The sequence below is a fragment of the Vicugna pacos genome, chromosome 2 (assembly GCF_048564905.1).
Source record: "Vicugna pacos chromosome 2, VicPac4, whole genome shotgun sequence".
NCBI lineage: Eukaryota > Metazoa > Chordata > Mammalia > Artiodactyla > Camelidae > Vicugna > Vicugna pacos.
The window spans coordinates 30,546,434-30,564,622 of record NC_132988.1 but is presented as its reverse complement, the minus strand read 5'-3'; the positions used below and the strand labels follow the sequence as shown (position 1 = coordinate 30,564,622).

At 38.5% G+C, this 18,189-nt stretch overlaps 1 protein-coding gene and 1 long non-coding RNA gene across 4 annotated transcripts in view; one reads left to right on the top strand and one right to left on the bottom strand.

Moving 5' to 3' along the window:
* Positions 1-831: 831 nt before the first annotated feature.
* PGRMC2 (progesterone receptor membrane component 2) lies at positions 832-14,212 on the bottom strand. The gene is made up of 3 exons (XM_006212232.4): positions 13,745-14,212; positions 4,485-4,640; positions 832-3,000 (listed from the first exon to the last, which is right to left on the bottom strand). The coding sequence occupies exons 1-3, from the start codon at positions 14,160-14,162 to the stop codon at positions 2,903-2,905; spliced, it is 672 nt and encodes a 223-aa protein (XP_006212294.2). The 5' UTR covers positions 14,163-14,212; the 3' UTR covers positions 832-2,902.
* Positions 14,213-14,536: 324 nt separating this feature from the next.
* LOC116285905 (uncharacterized) overlaps positions 14,537-18,189 on the top strand; it is a 61,653-nt gene continuing 58,000 nt past the window's right edge. The window contains exons 1-2 of one of the 3 annotated variants that reach the window (XR_012058910.1): positions 14,537-14,620; positions 14,820-14,960. This is a non-coding gene — a long non-coding RNA (uncharacterized lncRNA). The other 2 variants (XR_012058907.1, XR_012058917.1) reach the window with 2 other exon arrangements.

The window sequence follows — 18,189 nt, the reverse complement described above, 5'->3', positions numbered from 1 at the left end:
CAAGGTTTTAAAAACTTGATCTATAACCTGAATGGGTTCGCTTCCTAATGGAGACACTGGCTGGTACACACAGTATAGACTTTATTTGGGAAACATATGCCAACTTGGAGATGTTATCAAAAGAAAAAAAACTGAAAATAGAATTTCATTATTTAAAAAAATCGCATATTAATTTTATGTGAAATCTCCTGATTTTTAACTCAGAAATGCTATGGAAATTTTGGGAATGATACAAAACCAAATACAGGGAATCAGACCAAAGTTATCTAAGGTTAAGGTCCATTTCAAGTAGATGACAAAGACAATACAGTTGACCTCCCCACCCCGCACATCATTTGGGGGCTTAGAGATGCTGATCTCTGCTGAATGAAATTCCCCTTTTGGCCCTCCGGATCTGCAGTTCCACATCTGCAGATTTAACCAAGTGTGGATCGTGAAGTACTGCAGTACTTGTTTATTGAAGAAAACCTGCATGTAAGTGGCCCCACACAGTGCAAACCCTTGTTGTTCAAGGGTCAATTGTGTAACATGAAAAGATTGTTGTGGTGTTTCTCAAAGGACCCAATCATAAGAATTACCCAAGGCACTTCTTACAAATAGTCTGAGATCCATTCTCTTTCAATTCTGGCTCAGTGGGTGGTAGCTTTGGACTGGCAACCAAAAAATTTGTATTTAAAGCACCTCAAGTGGTTCTAACAATCAGGCAAGTTAGGGAAATTGTGATTAAAGGGGAAAACAACAGCAAAAATGCCACCACAGCTCCCATCCCCTTACTCAGTGACTGCCCATCAACTTACCTGAGAATGACAACACTCAACTGAAACTGAGGAATTGTCCATAGAACACTGTTTATTTCAAGTCCAAAACACAAAATTACTCATTTTTTTTAAACAGATTCCATAATTTTTACGCATGAATATTTAGGGTTTCTCTATTCACAAGTGTAGGTTTTCTTAACTTTAGGCTCAAATGATTCATATATATACCAGCTTACTACAGAGGACATGTACTTTAACAAATCTGTTTAGAAAACATTTTACATAAAAACACACAAAGCATTTACCAACATTCTTCAGTCGTTCCAACCAGTCTTCAGCAAAGATTTGGCTGAAGGTCATCATTTTCTACCAAACATTCCAAGACTGAATATAACAGAATGTAGTATTTTACATACTTTAGCTTATTATTGCAGTTAAAAGTTCCTCTTTCTTTGATGGCTTCTACATATATTATACTCATAAAGCAGAATTCTTTAACTGGTGACTTATTAAATAAGTTGTCTTTTTTGGTGTAACTTGTCCCCAACTGAGAACCTAAATAGTCATGATGAACTCAAATAATGGACATATATTGGGCTTTTAGTAAGGGCTTTTCCAAACAATAGAAGAATTTAATACCTAACAGTATAAGACCTTCATTGTTTTGTGTTCAATAACTACACCTGGAGTGCTATTACTGCTAGTATAATCAGTTGGCATCAAAATATAAAGTAAAAATATGTACATTTTAATATATCAATTCTTACCTGAATAATCTCAGATCTCTTGAGAACATTCCACAAAGTGGAATTTCTTCCTAAAGTTACAGTGAATGTGGTACAATGTGTACAACTTGGTTAACCAGTGTCTGCCTTTCATTTCCAAGATTCTTCCTTATCTTGAATCAAATGCACAATCTTGATCATTTCATAATCCACTGGCTTACAGTTTGTATATAAAGTTCAACTCAAGCTTATTTTGGTTTATTGTACATGCTTTATTAAAATGGTATGGGTATTTACAGTATCTGCAGAGTCCCTTCCAAGGCGCTTTCACACACTCAGACACACCCATACAACATCCATACTCCAGCCCCCTGTACCCACACCAGTGAGATGTGAGAGTCAGACTCCCAAAATTAGGCAGCTGTTGGGGGACAGAGTTGTTGATTTGTTTTTCAATTTTCTTTGAAAAGAGAAAAGCATGGGGGAATGCATTTGGCCATTACAATGCTAATTAAGTTTGTGTGTATTAACATATATGGCAGTAACACTGAATATTCCTTTTACATTCTATATACACAGAATGACATCAAGGTTTTGCGGTCAACAGAATATTCCAACTTCAGTCTCATTGCTGCTTGTAGTGACTTCTCAATTCACACAGGGGCTTTCCCTAAAAATAATTCAAGTCTATGTAAGTGAAATAAGGCACAATTAACATTGATTTGATCCAGGGGAAGGAAAGGGCTAAAAACTAGTTTCAATCTTACGGTTGGAGAATTAGCTTTCACTTAAATCCACTTGAAATCCCTTCTCCTAATTTCCAAAGATTTCTTAGAAATAGGGTTTCTTTTTTTTTTTTTTTCTTTTAATCCTTCTTTTCCCTGATAAAACCCAAAAAGAAAAGTCTGGGAATTCACATTACAATATTTCAGTAGCCCTAAGTACTCAAATTGATGTGGACCCCCAACTCTGCGGGCCAGGTATTCTCCCTCCTTCATTGCTAAAACAAAACCACAGCACATGAAATAGGAATCCCTTACTGTTTTTTGAGATTTGTACACGTAAGTAGCAAATACATATCAATTTGTCTTCAATTAAAAAAAAAAGGAAAGAAAGAAAAAAGAGAAAAAAGGAAAGAGTAATCTCGTCACTTTCTTGCTCTTTAAAAATTCCCTGTCTCCTCCTTTTCAGGATGAAGAAGCCCCACCAGACATTACAAACAACTGCAACAAATGAGTTTGGCAGCATAAATAATGTCTCGTATTTGAATCTTCATAGTGAGACTCATTTAGCTTGCACAGACAATCTGTTGAATGTTTTTTTGCAGCAGGTGAACCAAACCCAAAGATGCTCGACATTCTGTGAGAGGGAGTAAGAATTGCAGTTCTGAAGGCCCCTGACTTTGGTTGTTTACAAAGTTCAATCCTGTTTATTGTGATCCTTGGTATCCTCTTCATCTGTATATTCTGATGGTTCTTCCCCTGGTTTTAGGAGTCTGCCAACATAATCATATTTTTCTGAAAGATACATCAATACAAAATCAGTAGTGATCAAATTTATTTCACTATTTCATTATACAGCAAGGAAGGTGTTTGCCTCTTTTAGAATCATACAGAACAAGCCAAGTTTTTCCTATTGTTTACCTTGTCTGGTCTTTGTACTCAAGTAAGGCTTGAACAGAAGAAAACAGGATCAGGGAACTTATAAAGCTTGGGAATTGTGCTTTGCAGAAGAGTGTTCCATATCAAGGATAGTTCTTAATCAAGGATACTGCATCAGAATCCCTTGAAGATCTTTTTTAAAAATATGCATGTCCAGGATCCATCGTGGAGCCACCCATTCCAGGCTCTTGGAACAGGTTTGGGGACATGTACTCTGAAACTGGTTTAATGTGCACTGTGAGTCTCAGAATAGTTCTTTAAATCTTAATAGCCCAACGTATTGTAATTAAAGAAACAAGCAGGCAATATATGGAATTTCCAACAGTTATTTGAAATCTATAAATATACTGGATTTTGTATACGACTCTAGTTTGGACTAGGGAGGACCATAAAACAGAAAATGGTGACTTTCTTGGGACAGAGGAAGTGGGGAGAAGAGTACATGGGGTGAAAAATCACATGGAAAGTGGATCCAACCAAGAAATATTCTTGGGGAGAAAATGTGACATATGTGAGTGGTCACCAAGAAAACAAACCAAATGAGGAGATGAAAATTAATTTACTTATTACCCTGTGTTCTTTGAGATCTCAGTGAGTGGCCCCTAGTACATTCTTGTTCTTTCTCCCATCAAACTCTCTCCTCAGATCTCTGTTACATTGCTTGTTTTATGTTACTAGGTGTTTAATTTAGAACATTGTTATGTCCAAGGTGACATGCCCAAGGCTGAGTCATTTCCTTATCAAGAATTTGAACCTAGGTTAAATGAGTCAATTGAAAAACCAAGGGGATGAGATAGGAGGACTGCTTCATACAGAAGAACCAGTCTAAGAAAGTGCCAAGAAGCCAGAACTGTTCAAAGGGATCCACAGTCATATAAATAGTTGTCCAGAGTGTCACAGAGGTAGTAATATGTGATGTCACAAAGATATATAATAAAGGGGAATGACATTTTTTTCTTTATAGTTTGAAGGTAAGATCAATAAAATCATTTTGGAATAAACTAAAATTATAGTATCAATATCAGTAATCAATTCAGTTTTAACTATAAGCCTATGTTTTAAAAAGTATACCTTAGTGAACAAACCTTGTAAGACTAAAGGTGTCATAATTTTTGTAAATTTTAGATTCAATATTTAAATATGGATTTTATAAATAATAATCACATGTAACAATCATCGAATAATGATGGGGATTAAAATAGGTGGTATCATTAGGCTCTTGGTAATGATGGGGATTAAAACAGAAGGTATCATTAGGCTCTTAAAGAGTGATGAAATAGCAAGTACTTTCTTTGGCCATAGATTTAATATTTGCAAAAAGAACCCAACAAAAAAAGTACCTTTAAATTGCATTTCCCATTCTCGAACGCTTTCCATTTGTACGGCATTCAAATCTGAGAGATCATCGTATTCATCTTTAAGTGCATCTTTATCTAGGCAAAATGTTGCTAGTCCTCTGGAGGCATCCCTACCAGCAAATATTCCATATGGGCCCTCTAGGGAAGAAAAGAAATTATTTAGATTACCTAACAATACTTTAGAATGTCTCAAAGAAAAAAGTCAAATAAAAGAAACCTCATGACATATTTGGTACAAACCCTTAATTTCAAAACATGCACAGACACTAGATGCAATAATGAGAAGAAATTTCTTGGAAATCTGTCTTTTGACCAAAGTAAAGTGTTTCACTAAAAATTTAAACTTTAAATTTCAATTATTTCAGATACTCAAAAACATATTCAAAGATTGAGACTGTGAAGTATTAGGGAGAAGAGGAAACTTGAACAGTCTGGTTTGGAAGCCAGTTTTCTTGAGAGGAAATGATGCTTTACTGATTACTGCTAATTAACTGTGGCATCTAAAAATAATCAACAGAACATCGCCTAGATATGTATATGGCCATAAGGAACAGTTCTTTCAACTGACACAAAATGATTAGCATTTTGTCCAAGGAATCAGGAATCACCCTGTCTAAGGAGGAACAGCTAACAGAAGTGAGCCATTCCCAAAGTTTGTCCTTGAGGGCAGAAACTGTCTTGCACTTCTCTGTTTCCTCAGTGCCCAACACAGTGCCTGACATGAAGTAGGAACATAATAAATTTCTTCATATGAATTAACTGCAATTTCAAATAAGGAGAAACTCTAGATTTTGACCCTTTAAAAAGATTCACTTATGATAAAATCTCCACCCAAATTCATGATGATAAAGACACTTCACTTTTTAAAAACACATATAATAGACAAAATCCAAACAGCCTACTTTTCTATATCAAGAATTTGGTTACATAAATTATAGCACATTACTTCTATGGAATAGTATATAGCTATCAAAAAGAATGAGGCAACTCTACATGTACAGGCACAGAAAGAAGTCCATGACATATTAACTAAAAAAAGGAATTCAGAAGAGTATATAGTATGACTTGCTCTGAATTAAAAAAGAATATACACATACACACATTTTACCCATGTTTGTATATGCATGGAAAAACATCAGGAAGAATACAGACCAAGTACTTAACAGCAGCAATGTTTCTGGGGAGGAGAGAATTCTACTTCATACAGTTGGTTAAGTCTGCCATTTAAAAAATGATTTTTATAATACAAATCTTTTAAGGGTTAATTTTGTCTTCATCTTAGGCCGCAGAGAGCAGACCACTTAAATTTCCTGTTTAAAATGTTTTAAGAATTACACATGGTGGGGGGAGGGTATAGCTCAGTGGTAGAGTGCATGCTTAGCACACATGAGGTCCTAGGTTCAAACCCCAGTACCTCCATTTAAAACAAACAAACCAACCTAACTACCCCCCAAAAAAACACAAAAAAAACTTTAAAAAAATCACATGCTAATAAACAAGATTTCTAAAATAACATAATTTTACAAAAGAAAATACTGTTTTCCTGAGTCTTAAAGTTATCCATATATGACAAAGGTAATTTAGAGAAAGTAATTTAAAAACCAGATTTACTGGTTTAACTATTACGAGCAACAGAGTAGTCAATAAGAGAGCTTATTGTCCAGTTAACAGAATAAAGTATTTTCTAATAAGTATACAAGTTAAAAAAAAAAAAGGAAATTCCTTGATTTTTAAATGAGCAAAATAATATTTATACCCATATTCATATTTGAAAGCATTTAGGAAATTGAAAGTTATGTGTCAGAAAACTGTTTCTCTAAGAATAGAATTCAAGAATTTACTTAGAAAAAAATCTTAACTTTTATGAGCATTAATTTGAACTTCAGAAATTACTATGCCATAAAGTTCTCTGAAAAGTTTATTGCATGAAATCAAAAGTGGCATTAGCAATAAATTTAAAAATATATTTTAAAATATCTTTTTATCTAAATATATTAATATCTAACATTAGATGTTACCTAAAATAAAGGTAATACTTCTAGTAACATACTTTTTTATTTTGCTTTTCCAATCTTAATTATTTTCCATACTGCTACTTAATATTAGGTGACTATCACAATTAACATTTAATAGTTATATATTTTCCCACTGAATGGCTATACCTATAATTTATTTAACCATTCTCCTATTAATATAAACTTAGGCTACCATTTTATATGTTTAAACTTGTCTTCTATATAAGAAAATGGGACACTTTCAATTAACAATTGGGCAACATTTACAGCTTTCAAACTTTGCCCATTATCTCAACTGGTATTCAAAAGGGTATGATTAAACATTTAAGAGAAAGAAACTCAATACTGTTTGTATGTACAGAGTAAAATCTGAAGATTTTTCGTTGGAGTTGATTATTTTGGAGAAACATTAACTTTTAAAACTAAGCAAGGACATCATATATATATATATACATATACACACACACACACACACACACATATACACACACACACACACACACACAACTAGTGCGATTTTTTTTTCTTGACAAACAACAAAAAAAATCTTTGAACATTATATAGGCTCTTAATGCTGATTGAACCAGTGCTTACAAACTTAAAACAGTGAATCAAACACACAAAAGGAAAAATAAAACTGATCAGGGTTATGAATACCTACAAATGTAAAATGAGAATTTCAACTTTGTGAGCATTTCCTAGCATTCTGACTCCTCTCACAGTATTGCAAAGTGGAAGGGACAGTTTTTGCCTTCCCTATTTGGCAGATGAACAGGAGCAGAGGCATTCCTGACTTGCCTAAAATTACTGACAGAATTGGGAAGTACTATTTTCTACTTTTCTAACATCGCCAAACACAGTACATTTTGAGAAAACTTAACACAAACCCAAAGATGGAATGACAACCCTGAAAACTGAAGCATTTCACTAATCACAAAATTTCAGGCGAATGGCTAGTTTAGAATACCTGTTAAATCAAAATGGAAGAGCATGAACAAAAAAGGTGTAGGAGACATCGACAGCTTTTCTTAGCGCTGTCTTGTAATATTTCCCTCCTTGGCCTACAAAAGTCAGTCTACTTCAGGACACTTGAGAGTATCAACCATGAAACACATCCAAATGGTAAAAAGGAGAGAGAAAAAAGATGATCATTATAAAAATAGGAGTCAGAAAACCCTCCATCTTTCAGTAAGTAATACACCAGCACATTCTCTAGCAAAATTCTCCATCAGCTCCCCTAGGGAAGTCTCAACATTGAATGATGTAAAAACAAAACTTTATAAAACATATTATTTTTTTGGTTTGGTAAGAGTGAACTTGAGTCAACAGTTAATAACCCAAGGCTAATTCTAGAGAAAATGATGTTTTGTTAACTGTTGAATAGAAAAGAATGATTCAATGATTAACATATTTCCCCACTCTCTAAACTATATTAAGCTGTCCTCTCCACATGTTTTGAATTTCCCTCAGGAAGCATTTAACTTCTGAAAAGGATTTTTTGAAAACAGTTTTCTTTGCTTTTTCCCATGAGACCATAAAGAACATAATATTAAGAACTATAGTTGGAAAAGGATGGGTTACTCAGAGAAAGGATTTGAAGTCTAGTTAAAGCATATTTCTCTGCATTCCTAACACAATCAGAAGCATATCTGAGAAGTCAGTAAGACTTCTTTTCACTACCTACCCCCTTAACATAACAAACCTAAATGTTACTGATTCTAATATTTTTAAAGTTCAGAAATCAATAAATCTACCAATTAGTGCATCCTCAAACTGCTTTCTTTAATACAGTCAAGTACAATAGGGTGACACAAGTTTAATGAGCAGAAACTTGCAGGAGGAAGTAAATATTTAATATGTATAACAGATAATTTTGTAACTATTAGAGTGATTATCTAATTTTTTCTACCAATGAGGAGACACCTCACTAAAATGAAAACTGAACCCTGAACAAAAGAATGAGATGCAAGAAATGACAGTGAATAAAGAAAATGATAATTATATTGGTAAATTTAAATGAAGACTGTTTTTAAAAAGTTAATAATTTAACTAATTTGGGGATAGAGTTTGAAAAACCACAGTAAAACCAAGTCTGGTAGTAATAACAGAAAAAATAGAATGCATCCAAATCAATAGGGCAGAAAAAGTGGATGAAAAGTATCAATCTGGGAAGGAAAAAAGGTGGCGAAAAAAGGCAAAGAAAAGTATGACAAAGAGAAATTACTAAATAAGATGCCAGAAATAAATCTAAATATACTAGCAGTGACAAAACATATAAACTGATTAAACTAAGTTGTTAAGACAGTATTGATTTTAAATTCAATGAAAAAAATCCAGCTATGTTATTCATAAGGGAAAAGTAAAATACAGATTGGCTGAAAGTAAAAGGATGGAAAAAGTAACACTGAGGTAATACTAATCAAACAAAGGCTGAAGTCAAATCTGAAAATCAGTACCGGCAATAAGGATGTTTATTCCTCTGCTCATTAATACGGTATTGTCAGTTCTAGATCTAGTGCTAGAAAGCTTCAAAACACTTTATATACCCAATCTCTCTCTGAATAGCTGGCTCCTTCAGGTTTTTGCTTAAATATCCACTCCTACTTTCTTGACAGACTAATATACATAAGGTACCTTTCTTAACCATCTAAAGTCCTTTGTTATCCTCTATTATATATCCTGTTCATTTCTTTCACAGCATATTTAATTACAAATTATAATCATTGAATGCTTGTTTATCATCTGCCTTTCTCAAAAGACCAGAAACTCCATAGGGTAGAGAGGCATGTTTTGAAGACTCAGAGAACTTGCATTTCTCAAAACATCTTATTTAGCCAATGATGTAATGAAATTCAGGCAATTCCTTCTTAGAATTTAAAAGTGGAGATGAAATTCTGTATTAAAGATACTGAGACAGGATGCAGGCTCTCAGAGTACAGCAGTTATTTAGTGATGTCTGTCACAGGTACATGAGGGAGGGGTGGTCTATGTCACATTGTTAAAAGAACTATTTAAAGAACTTAAATGGCTAACTCCAGATGTTACTAAATCTATTCCTTCCCCCCAACTTGAACAACATCTTCTGGTCCCATATATGCTTTAAACTATCCTCTTATACTCTGTGTTAGTATTTAATACAAAATCTCTCATAGATTACAAAAAATGAAATGGTATTAAATTCAGAGGAGCTAACCAAGTAGGTACTGTAGAAATAACTAGTATAAATTTGGGCAGAGTATCAAAATTCATTAGAAAACTTAGCTCATCCCTTTATCTGACTGGTAGGTAATGAATGTGTATGAGCAATTGCCCTAACAACAAACCCAGCTGGCTTCAAAGCAAGAAACTAGGATGAGAGGCTAGTGTTAACAGGACATTCAGGAAAGAACAGGTTTGTCTATATGTTGCAACTCTTGTCTCAGCTGCATTTTGCAAACTTTAAACAAAAGTTAACATATTGAACATAAAGTTAAAAAAGGAGGAAAAACACATGAAAGGTATATGTGCTCCTTTCCCCTACCTCCTAAACATTAAGCATCTCATGGGGGTACTTCTTACATATTTTTTCTTTCCAGTGCAATTTACAAGGTTATGTTGGAGAAAATATAGAGTTGGTATGTGTCAAAGAATACACAGGATGAAGGGAAAGCTATATATCAAAATATGTAAATGTGGATAGACTATTACAAAGGTGGATTGTATCATTTCTTGCCATTTTAAATATATTAAATATGTATTTTAATAATATATTAAAAAACACTGTTTTGGTAGAGTTCCATTGCAATAATATTACATCAAATCATTTAAAATTAAACCATCTGTTGGAGTCTTCCTCATCTATTACAACTCTGGAAATGTGAAATTGTATTATATTGTGACACAGTGAGAGGGGACAGCCTGTGAAGCCAGTTAAGAGTGGGTTTGATTTCTAGCTTTGCCACTTAGATATGTGACTTTGGGAAAAATCTGAGTTTTAGTTTCCACATGTGTAAAATGGAAACATTACTTATCTCCTAGGGCTGTTTGAAGATTAAGTAAGATAATAAACTCAAAATGGAGTGTCCTTCTTCTACCTTGACCTCTAGAAATCAATGCTGTTGAATACAACTCTCTGGGAAGATGGAGCTACTCTATTAAGTGCACTGTCTAATATGGTAGCCATGTGGCTACTGAGCTCTTGAAATGTGGCTAGTGTGGGGAACTCAATATTCAATTACATTTACTTTTCATTAATTTAAGTTTAAACAGCTACCCCTGGCTTGTGGCTACCATATCAAACAGCACAATATAAAGTTATTAAAGTGTGTTTCTTTGAGGCTTTAAATCTTTATGAGAACCAGGAGAGGTCATACAAAATAACACTAGTGAGATTCTCTACGAGTTTATCCCAGAATGCAATTTACCTAAAATAGAGTTGATAGGACTTGTTCTCAAATATATCTGGATTTGAATGCCATGTCTATGTGACCCAAGCCAATTTACTCCAAATTCCTAAACCTCAGACTCCCCATCTGAAGGACAGGATTATTTACTAACTTCACTGAAGCATTGTGGAAATGACAAATCAATGGATCTGATGTGGTAAGTGCTTAAGAAATCTGGTTTCTTTTCTCCTTCCATCTTCATTGTTCCTTACATGACCATTCTCCTGGCCAAGTGCCTGAACTGTTACTAAATTTAATATCGACAAATGTAGTTAATGCCAACTGTTTGCCATTATGTATTCTCTCCACTAAATTAAACTGTTATTATTTAATTTTTTAAGAACTGGAACTTTAAAAATGTATGCTTAACAAGAACAATATCGTCAACGTCAAAAAAGCCTCACAAAACAATCTTTTAATGCTAAAACCATTATTGAGAAATGAGAGTAGATACTGGCTAGGCATTGAAACTAGGTTTTCTGGTTTCCTTTGCTCATTCTTAAGTTACGAAGAGTCTCAGATAAGGATTATTGCTTCTGAATTATTCTGCTACAAAACTGCTTGATTGATTTGAGGACAGAAATGAAAATTAAGATCAAAACTCAAGTCCGTTTTGTAGCCAGAAATTTGGCTTCAGGACTTTTGGAAAAGTGTTATATCGTCTATTGATGTGAAATATCAACATATTCAAGCCCATAAGATGATCTGGTTAACTTTAAGGTACCTTTCAATAATAAAACACTCCAGATATCTCTATTAGGTTGTTAATCAAGAAGTACTTAGAATGAAATAACTGAATATCACTCTTAGCCTGCTCATGAGGACCTCGGAGTCAGTGGAAGCTAACCTAAACTAGCTTCTCTGTTGTTATCTGGGGGGAGGGCGCTAACTGGCTCAAGCCACACAAAGGCTATCTAAATTATAACTATGACTCTTATCTTAATTTTAAAATTTCTGTTGCAGAACATTTGCCACTGGATGCTGCCAAACTGTCTATGACTGTTTCTTCCTAGCTATTTTCAGATAGTGGCAAGGCATTATCTATGAAGACTCATATGCTTCTTTGCACTAATACTTCGGTTGCTTCACTGTCAGTTCAGATAGGGGCTACAAAAGCACATCTTCTAGTTGGTTAAACTCTACGTTAAAAATCTCAATCTGTACACAATTCCTAATCATTGAATACACATACTGTATAAATCCTTGACTAAAAAAAATTAACTACTTGGTCTGTCCGTTTAAATTTTGTACTTTGGCCCTACCACGTTATCCCACACGCTCTTAAGTAAACAAACAAACAAAAAAGTATGTTAACCATTTCAGCTGATATGAGTAGGGAGACATCTGGTTTTCATATTTATATAACCAGAAGCAAATGACTTGGTTGGACTGAATGCAGATATACACATAAAATACAAGCAACTAAGACATATATAGTTCAACATGTAGAATCTCCAATTTCTTCTCTCTATTCCTATTAAGAAAGAACAAACCAAAAAATATCTTCCAGCACTTCTAACATATCTAACCACAAAAATCAGAAGTATATATTTTCAAGTGTCAATACATCTCACTAACAGATTAAATCAACGAGGAAACCAACTTGTTTTTAGACTTGCCAATCCCCCGGAATTAAGGCTTGGATGTACTCTTTCAAATTAACAGGTCACTCTAGGTTTCTAATTTTGTTGTTTACTTTTTATTGTAGTCACTTTTTTCTAAAGCTTAGAATAACTACAAAACCAGCATGTACAATGTTGCTCAATTTTATGGTACAACAGGTTCCTTGAGTCTGAACTGAAGTTTATCAGCATAATCTGAAATGTATGCTCCAACTACATCGTAAAAGAAGTTTCTAAACCAAGTGCCCTACATAAACAGTTCTATGAAAGCAAAGTTCTAAAAATCATTAAATTTGCAGAACTGGTGCATGGGAATAGGAATTCATAGCTTTTTGAAAGTTTTTTTTCTCCTCAGTGAAAACACAATTAAGTCATAATCAACGTGGATTTGGATGTGTGTCTCCCTACCACACACACACACACACAAAAAGGATATAGAAAGAAACCAGATTGGCACGCCTCCTGGGTATATGAGCTCCACCCCCAAAACCAAAACTCAGGGCGAATAACCTTGCCAGCAGTTATTAGGAATCTGCATTCTGGTCTGTGTCATCCCACATACACTGTTAGTCTTGGAAAGCATCTCTCCATACCAAAACTGGTTTAAAAAAAAAAAAAAAGAAGACTCTAGAGGTGTTGCTTATATGCCCGGACTTCACAGATTAGAGGGTTGGGACCTGGAACTACGTATACTTAAACGTGGCCTTATGGGCAGTAGTAGACGGAAAAGGGAGATCAACGGCAAAAGAATAGTAAAGAAAGGAAAGCTGTGAATTACAGGGCCTAAAACTTTAGGTCCCTACTTTAGAAATCTTGCCTCCCTTCTGCCCCCAACCATCCCAGGAATCAAAAAGCCCAGGAAAGGCTGAGGCGACAACTAAAAGGATTTTGAAAAACTCAGCACAGGAAAAGGCTGCGAGGAGAAATGGGATGGGGGAAAGATGAAAGCTGAGAGCTGGTTCCTGGGGCAACATTGGGATCCGACTTTGGGGGGAAACGCCGTAGGTGCCCGAGCTCGGGTGTGTGTGGGGGGCGGGCCGTTTCAGATGCCGCAGACTAGGCGCGGGGGTCCAGACGTCGAGAAGGCTGGCAAACTAACCCGGTGCCCAGGCGCCTCCCCATCAGAAGGGGGATGCTCTTGAGCTGCAGGGGGTCCTCCCCCTCCCCTTCCAACTCCTCACCCGGGCCGTAGAACTTGCTGCCTTTGGTCACGTCGAAGACTTTCCCATTGACCGCGAGCAGGATGCGCGGGTTGCGAGACCCGTCGTACTGGCGCAGCTGCTCCAAGCTGAAGTCCCGCTTCTTCATACGAGGCAGAGTGGCGGCAGGGCTCTCCTCGCCCGCCCCGGCCCCAGCGCCCAGACCTCGCCGCCCCCAGCGCACCCACAGCCGGTAGGCCCCCAGCAGCACCAGCGCCACAAGCGCCACGTTCAGCAGCATCTCCCCGCCCCCCGTCAGAAGCGCCAACGCCGCTGCCGCCCAGCCACCCCCTTCTGCTGCTGCTCCCGCGCTGCCGGGGCTGTCGCTGCTACCGTCGCTGCTGCTCTCGCTGCCACTCCCTAGGGTGCCTAGCTTCACGTCCCCATCACCCGCCGCCATCACTGCCCGCCAGCGCCTTCCTCCTCCTCCCCGCCCCCTGCCCTCCCCAACCCCACGACTGGCCCCGCCCATATGGGCCCTCCCAGCCAATAACGTGAGGGTAGGGGGTGGGGTCAGGCAGGCTCCCGATTGGGTGTTGACGGGGTAACGTAGTCTTGGATCTCTCCCTTCCCCTCCCTCCTTTTGCAGGCCGCGCTCGCGTGCGACGCCCCGCCCACCTCGACCCACATGTCTCTGCTTTCTCCAGTCACCTCCTCTAGTTGAAGCAAAAGAGAGGGGCGGGCCTGAAGAAAAAAAGCTGCGCCGGCCGCGCGCGCGCATGGGCGGGGCGAGACTACGGCGCGTGCGCGGGTTTCGGGCGCCACGCGCTCGCCTTTCCTCTGCAACCTTACTGGGAGGCACGCTCCGCCCAGTCCCCTCGCTGTGCGCGTGCGCCCAGGAATCGCTTCCCTTCCCAGGTTTGGGTTTGCGTCCGCGAACTCCCGCCTCTTCGCTCTCTCTCCGCCCGAGAGCTTGGCGTGCGCGGAGGCGGCTGCTGAGGCGGGGTCTGCCCTAGCGCCTTTCGGAGGGCGCGGGCTGGTAGTTTAGTGGGAGGCCGCGACATGGTTTTAACTGCTTTCGCAAACTGATAAGGGGTGTCTCTCTCTCAACCCCCAGGGCGCCGTCGCGCTTGCCCAGAAGCCTGGAGCGTGGGCGGGCAGGCAAAGCAACTGCCCAGAAGTTTTGGCGACTAGCTGGAGTCGCCTGACAAGGAGAGAGCGCTCGGAACCCTCACGAGGATTATTTGGCCAAGGGAATGTACGTGCTGTGTGCGCTGACACCGAGTAGCCACTCCCCCGTGGTTTTGGCCAAGGCTTGTAGAATTTTCTTTCAGGTTTTTGACTAAAGGTGTCATTATTTCTTAAATCGTAATCTCTGGAGCGGTAGAGAAGTGCATAGGATATGGTAGTCCTTCTGTTTGCTCATCTAGCTTTATTTACAGTTTCTTTTTGTCTACCTGGGTCTTTTAGAATTTTCTAGCCTCTTGAGTCCTGAAAATTCCAGGGTACATGTCAGTTCTGAAGCCTCATTCTGGGCCCCTCACTTCACTTACTCAACTCATTTGACGTGCTCTCTCCCGCCGTAGTCTTGTCTTTGTGTCGCTGAGTTTCCCCCATTACCACCCCCCCCCCATCCCGCCTCACCGCTGTGAACTACCCTTGTGGTGAATGAAGGTGTACCGAGGGAGTGACAGTTTTCATTTAATCTTGAGCTGATGGGATGAAGGAGAGACGTGGGCAGGCAATGGGGACGTATGGTATGCTTATTGGAGAAACAGCAGATGATCCATTTGGGATTTAAGTACTGAAGAGGAGCAAACTCTGGAAAACCAAGGTTGTAGTCTTCATTATCAAGGGATAGGCTTGGACTTCATATTGCTGGTTTTGAAGGAACCATTGAAGATACGAAGGGGCAAATGAGAATCAAAACTCTTCACTAGATGGAGTATCTACCAGGTGTGTGAAGCATTGGACTGGGAAAAAAGAATGGGAAACCAATTAGTAGGCTACCATATTTGTGCAGGAAGTGAGGAACACTGAACTGATGGTGGTTTTAGAGTAGGCATCTGTAAGCTTTTCTTTAAAGGGCCGAGCATTAATATTTTAGGCATTGTTTGTCATAATTACTCACTCTGCTTTCTAGTGAGAAAGCAGCCATAGACAATTCTTAAAGGAATGAGTATGGCTGTGTTCCAGTAAAACTGTGGACACTGAAATTTTAATATAATTTTAGGTATCATGGAATATCATTCTTTTGACTTTTTCAATTGTTTAAAAATGTAAAGACTTTTTTTTTTTTTCTTTCCAGAGGTACAAAAACAGCCTACGGGCCATAGTTTGCTGACCCTTGCTTTAGAGGCATCTTAAGGCAGAGTGAGCAATATTTAATTGGGTGTAAGTGACCATGTATGGTCTGTCCTTCTCCAATCTGGCATAATTTTGTAAGTGAAAGGAGTCACGATTAATTACACAGGAAGAATAGGAGTAAAATCAGATTGTCCCACGCAAATCTCATGAGTGGTCATCCTAAGGTTAAGGTTAGTGGTTAATAGAAGTCGAAAACTGCTTTAGGATATGGTAAAAGGAAATGGAAATGCCAATTATGTAAACAGGGAGTTGGGAAGAAACTGGTTTTAGGGAGAAGGTGGCTGTAGCAGTCCTGGGTGTCATATGGTTGGGACAACATCAACAGGCAGGAAGAAGCCATACCAGAGGCTTCACAGCAGTCCACTCCTTATATCTTACTTACCAGAACTAGGTTGCGAGCTAGACCCTAAAGCAGTAACTGACAAGAAGCATGGGACTACCGGGATTGGTAAGTGTTTATCTGGCTTTTGGAAACTTATGCAGGACTGTGGTGTACATTGCTGGACATTTAGCATCTCTGGTACCTTCCTACTAAATGTCAGTAGCAACCCCAGGCATTGTGACACCAAAACACCCAACCCTCTTCCACGCCACCCAACACATACTCCCTAGAGAGATGAGACTGGTTGAGAACCACTGGCTTAGACCAATCAGGATTTACCTTGTAACTGAATTATGTGTGTGTAGCTTTCTTTTTCCTGATTAGTTTGGAGGGAAGAGAGGAATTGAGCAGTATTGAAGTTCTGTTGTCAAGGAAGTAGGGTGGGGAATGTTGGGTAGGTAACTAACATTATCTGCCATGGGAATTAAACCTTTTCTTTTATACTCTTGATAAAATAAGTATCTCAGCTTCACACTTGAAGCTCTTCTTCTCCTTCTTCTTTCTTCTTCTCCTTCTCCTTTCTTCCTCCTCCCCCTCCCCTCCTCCTCCTTCTCCTTCTTTTTTTTTTTTTTGAGTCCTCTGAGTAATTTATGTTTATTCTAAGCCCTCTGAACTGGTCTAGGAGGGAGGTCCCCCCCCCCCCGACCCCAATTCTCCCAGTAGGATACTCTTGCTTTGAATACTGCAGTAACTTTCTGACTGGTGACTTGCTCTGTCTTTCCTCCCTTCCCTTCCATTCCTACATGAAGGGACTTGTCCTGTATGCTGATTTCCTTTACTCAGTTACTTATGCCCAGGGATGCTCAGCTATCTCAGAAACTCAGTTGGCACTCAGAGGCCTCCCTATATCTACAAGTGGCTTTCCTGCCTTCCCTTCCCCAGCAAACCTAAGCCACTATTCCCCGATTGACTTGTCATTGCTATGGAAGATGTACCTCTCTAGACCTGATCTTTCTCTGGGAGGTATTAGTACTAACTAACAAATGTTTCCATTTCTTTTCCCATGCACACATAGTAGACTTGCATTTTCCTATTCCTCCGAACTCAGCATGGCCACTGAAGTGTGATTGAAGTGATCTGTGTCACTTCGAAGCAAAAGCTGTAAGAACTCATGTACAATTTCTCATGCTCTTTCTTTTTGGTACAGTGACAGAATGTTTTAGTTATCTATTGCTGCATAACAAACCATCCCAAATCTTAATGACTTTAAACATTAACCATTTTATTATCTCTAATGGTTTACGGGTTGAAAGGGCTCATGGGCAGATGTCTATTCTTGCTTGAGTTCTCTCATATGATTCCAGGCAGGTATTATATGGGGCTGGAGTAATTTGGAGGCTCAACTGGGATGCTAGGATGGCTGAGCCTTTCTTTTTCCAGTGCTATCCCAGGGCATCACTTCACCTGGCTTCTTCTGCAGAGTAGCCTGATACCTTACATGATGGTTCAGGACTCTGAAAACCACAAAAGCAAACGCTTCCAGGTCTTTATAAGCCTTAAGCCTGGAAATAACATATTCTGTTGGTAAAAGCTGACAGAGGACCATCTCAGTTTCATGGGGAAGGGAAGTAAACTCCACCTCTTGATGGGGACTGGGGAGAAGAGTGACAAAGAATTTGTGGCCTTCTTTAATCTACCAGCCCAACAGTAGTTCACATGGTGGCTGCTTCCATCAGTCGGGGTCCTTGAATCAGGACAAAGTGGAAAAGAGACCTCAGTTAACACACGTTTGTATGCG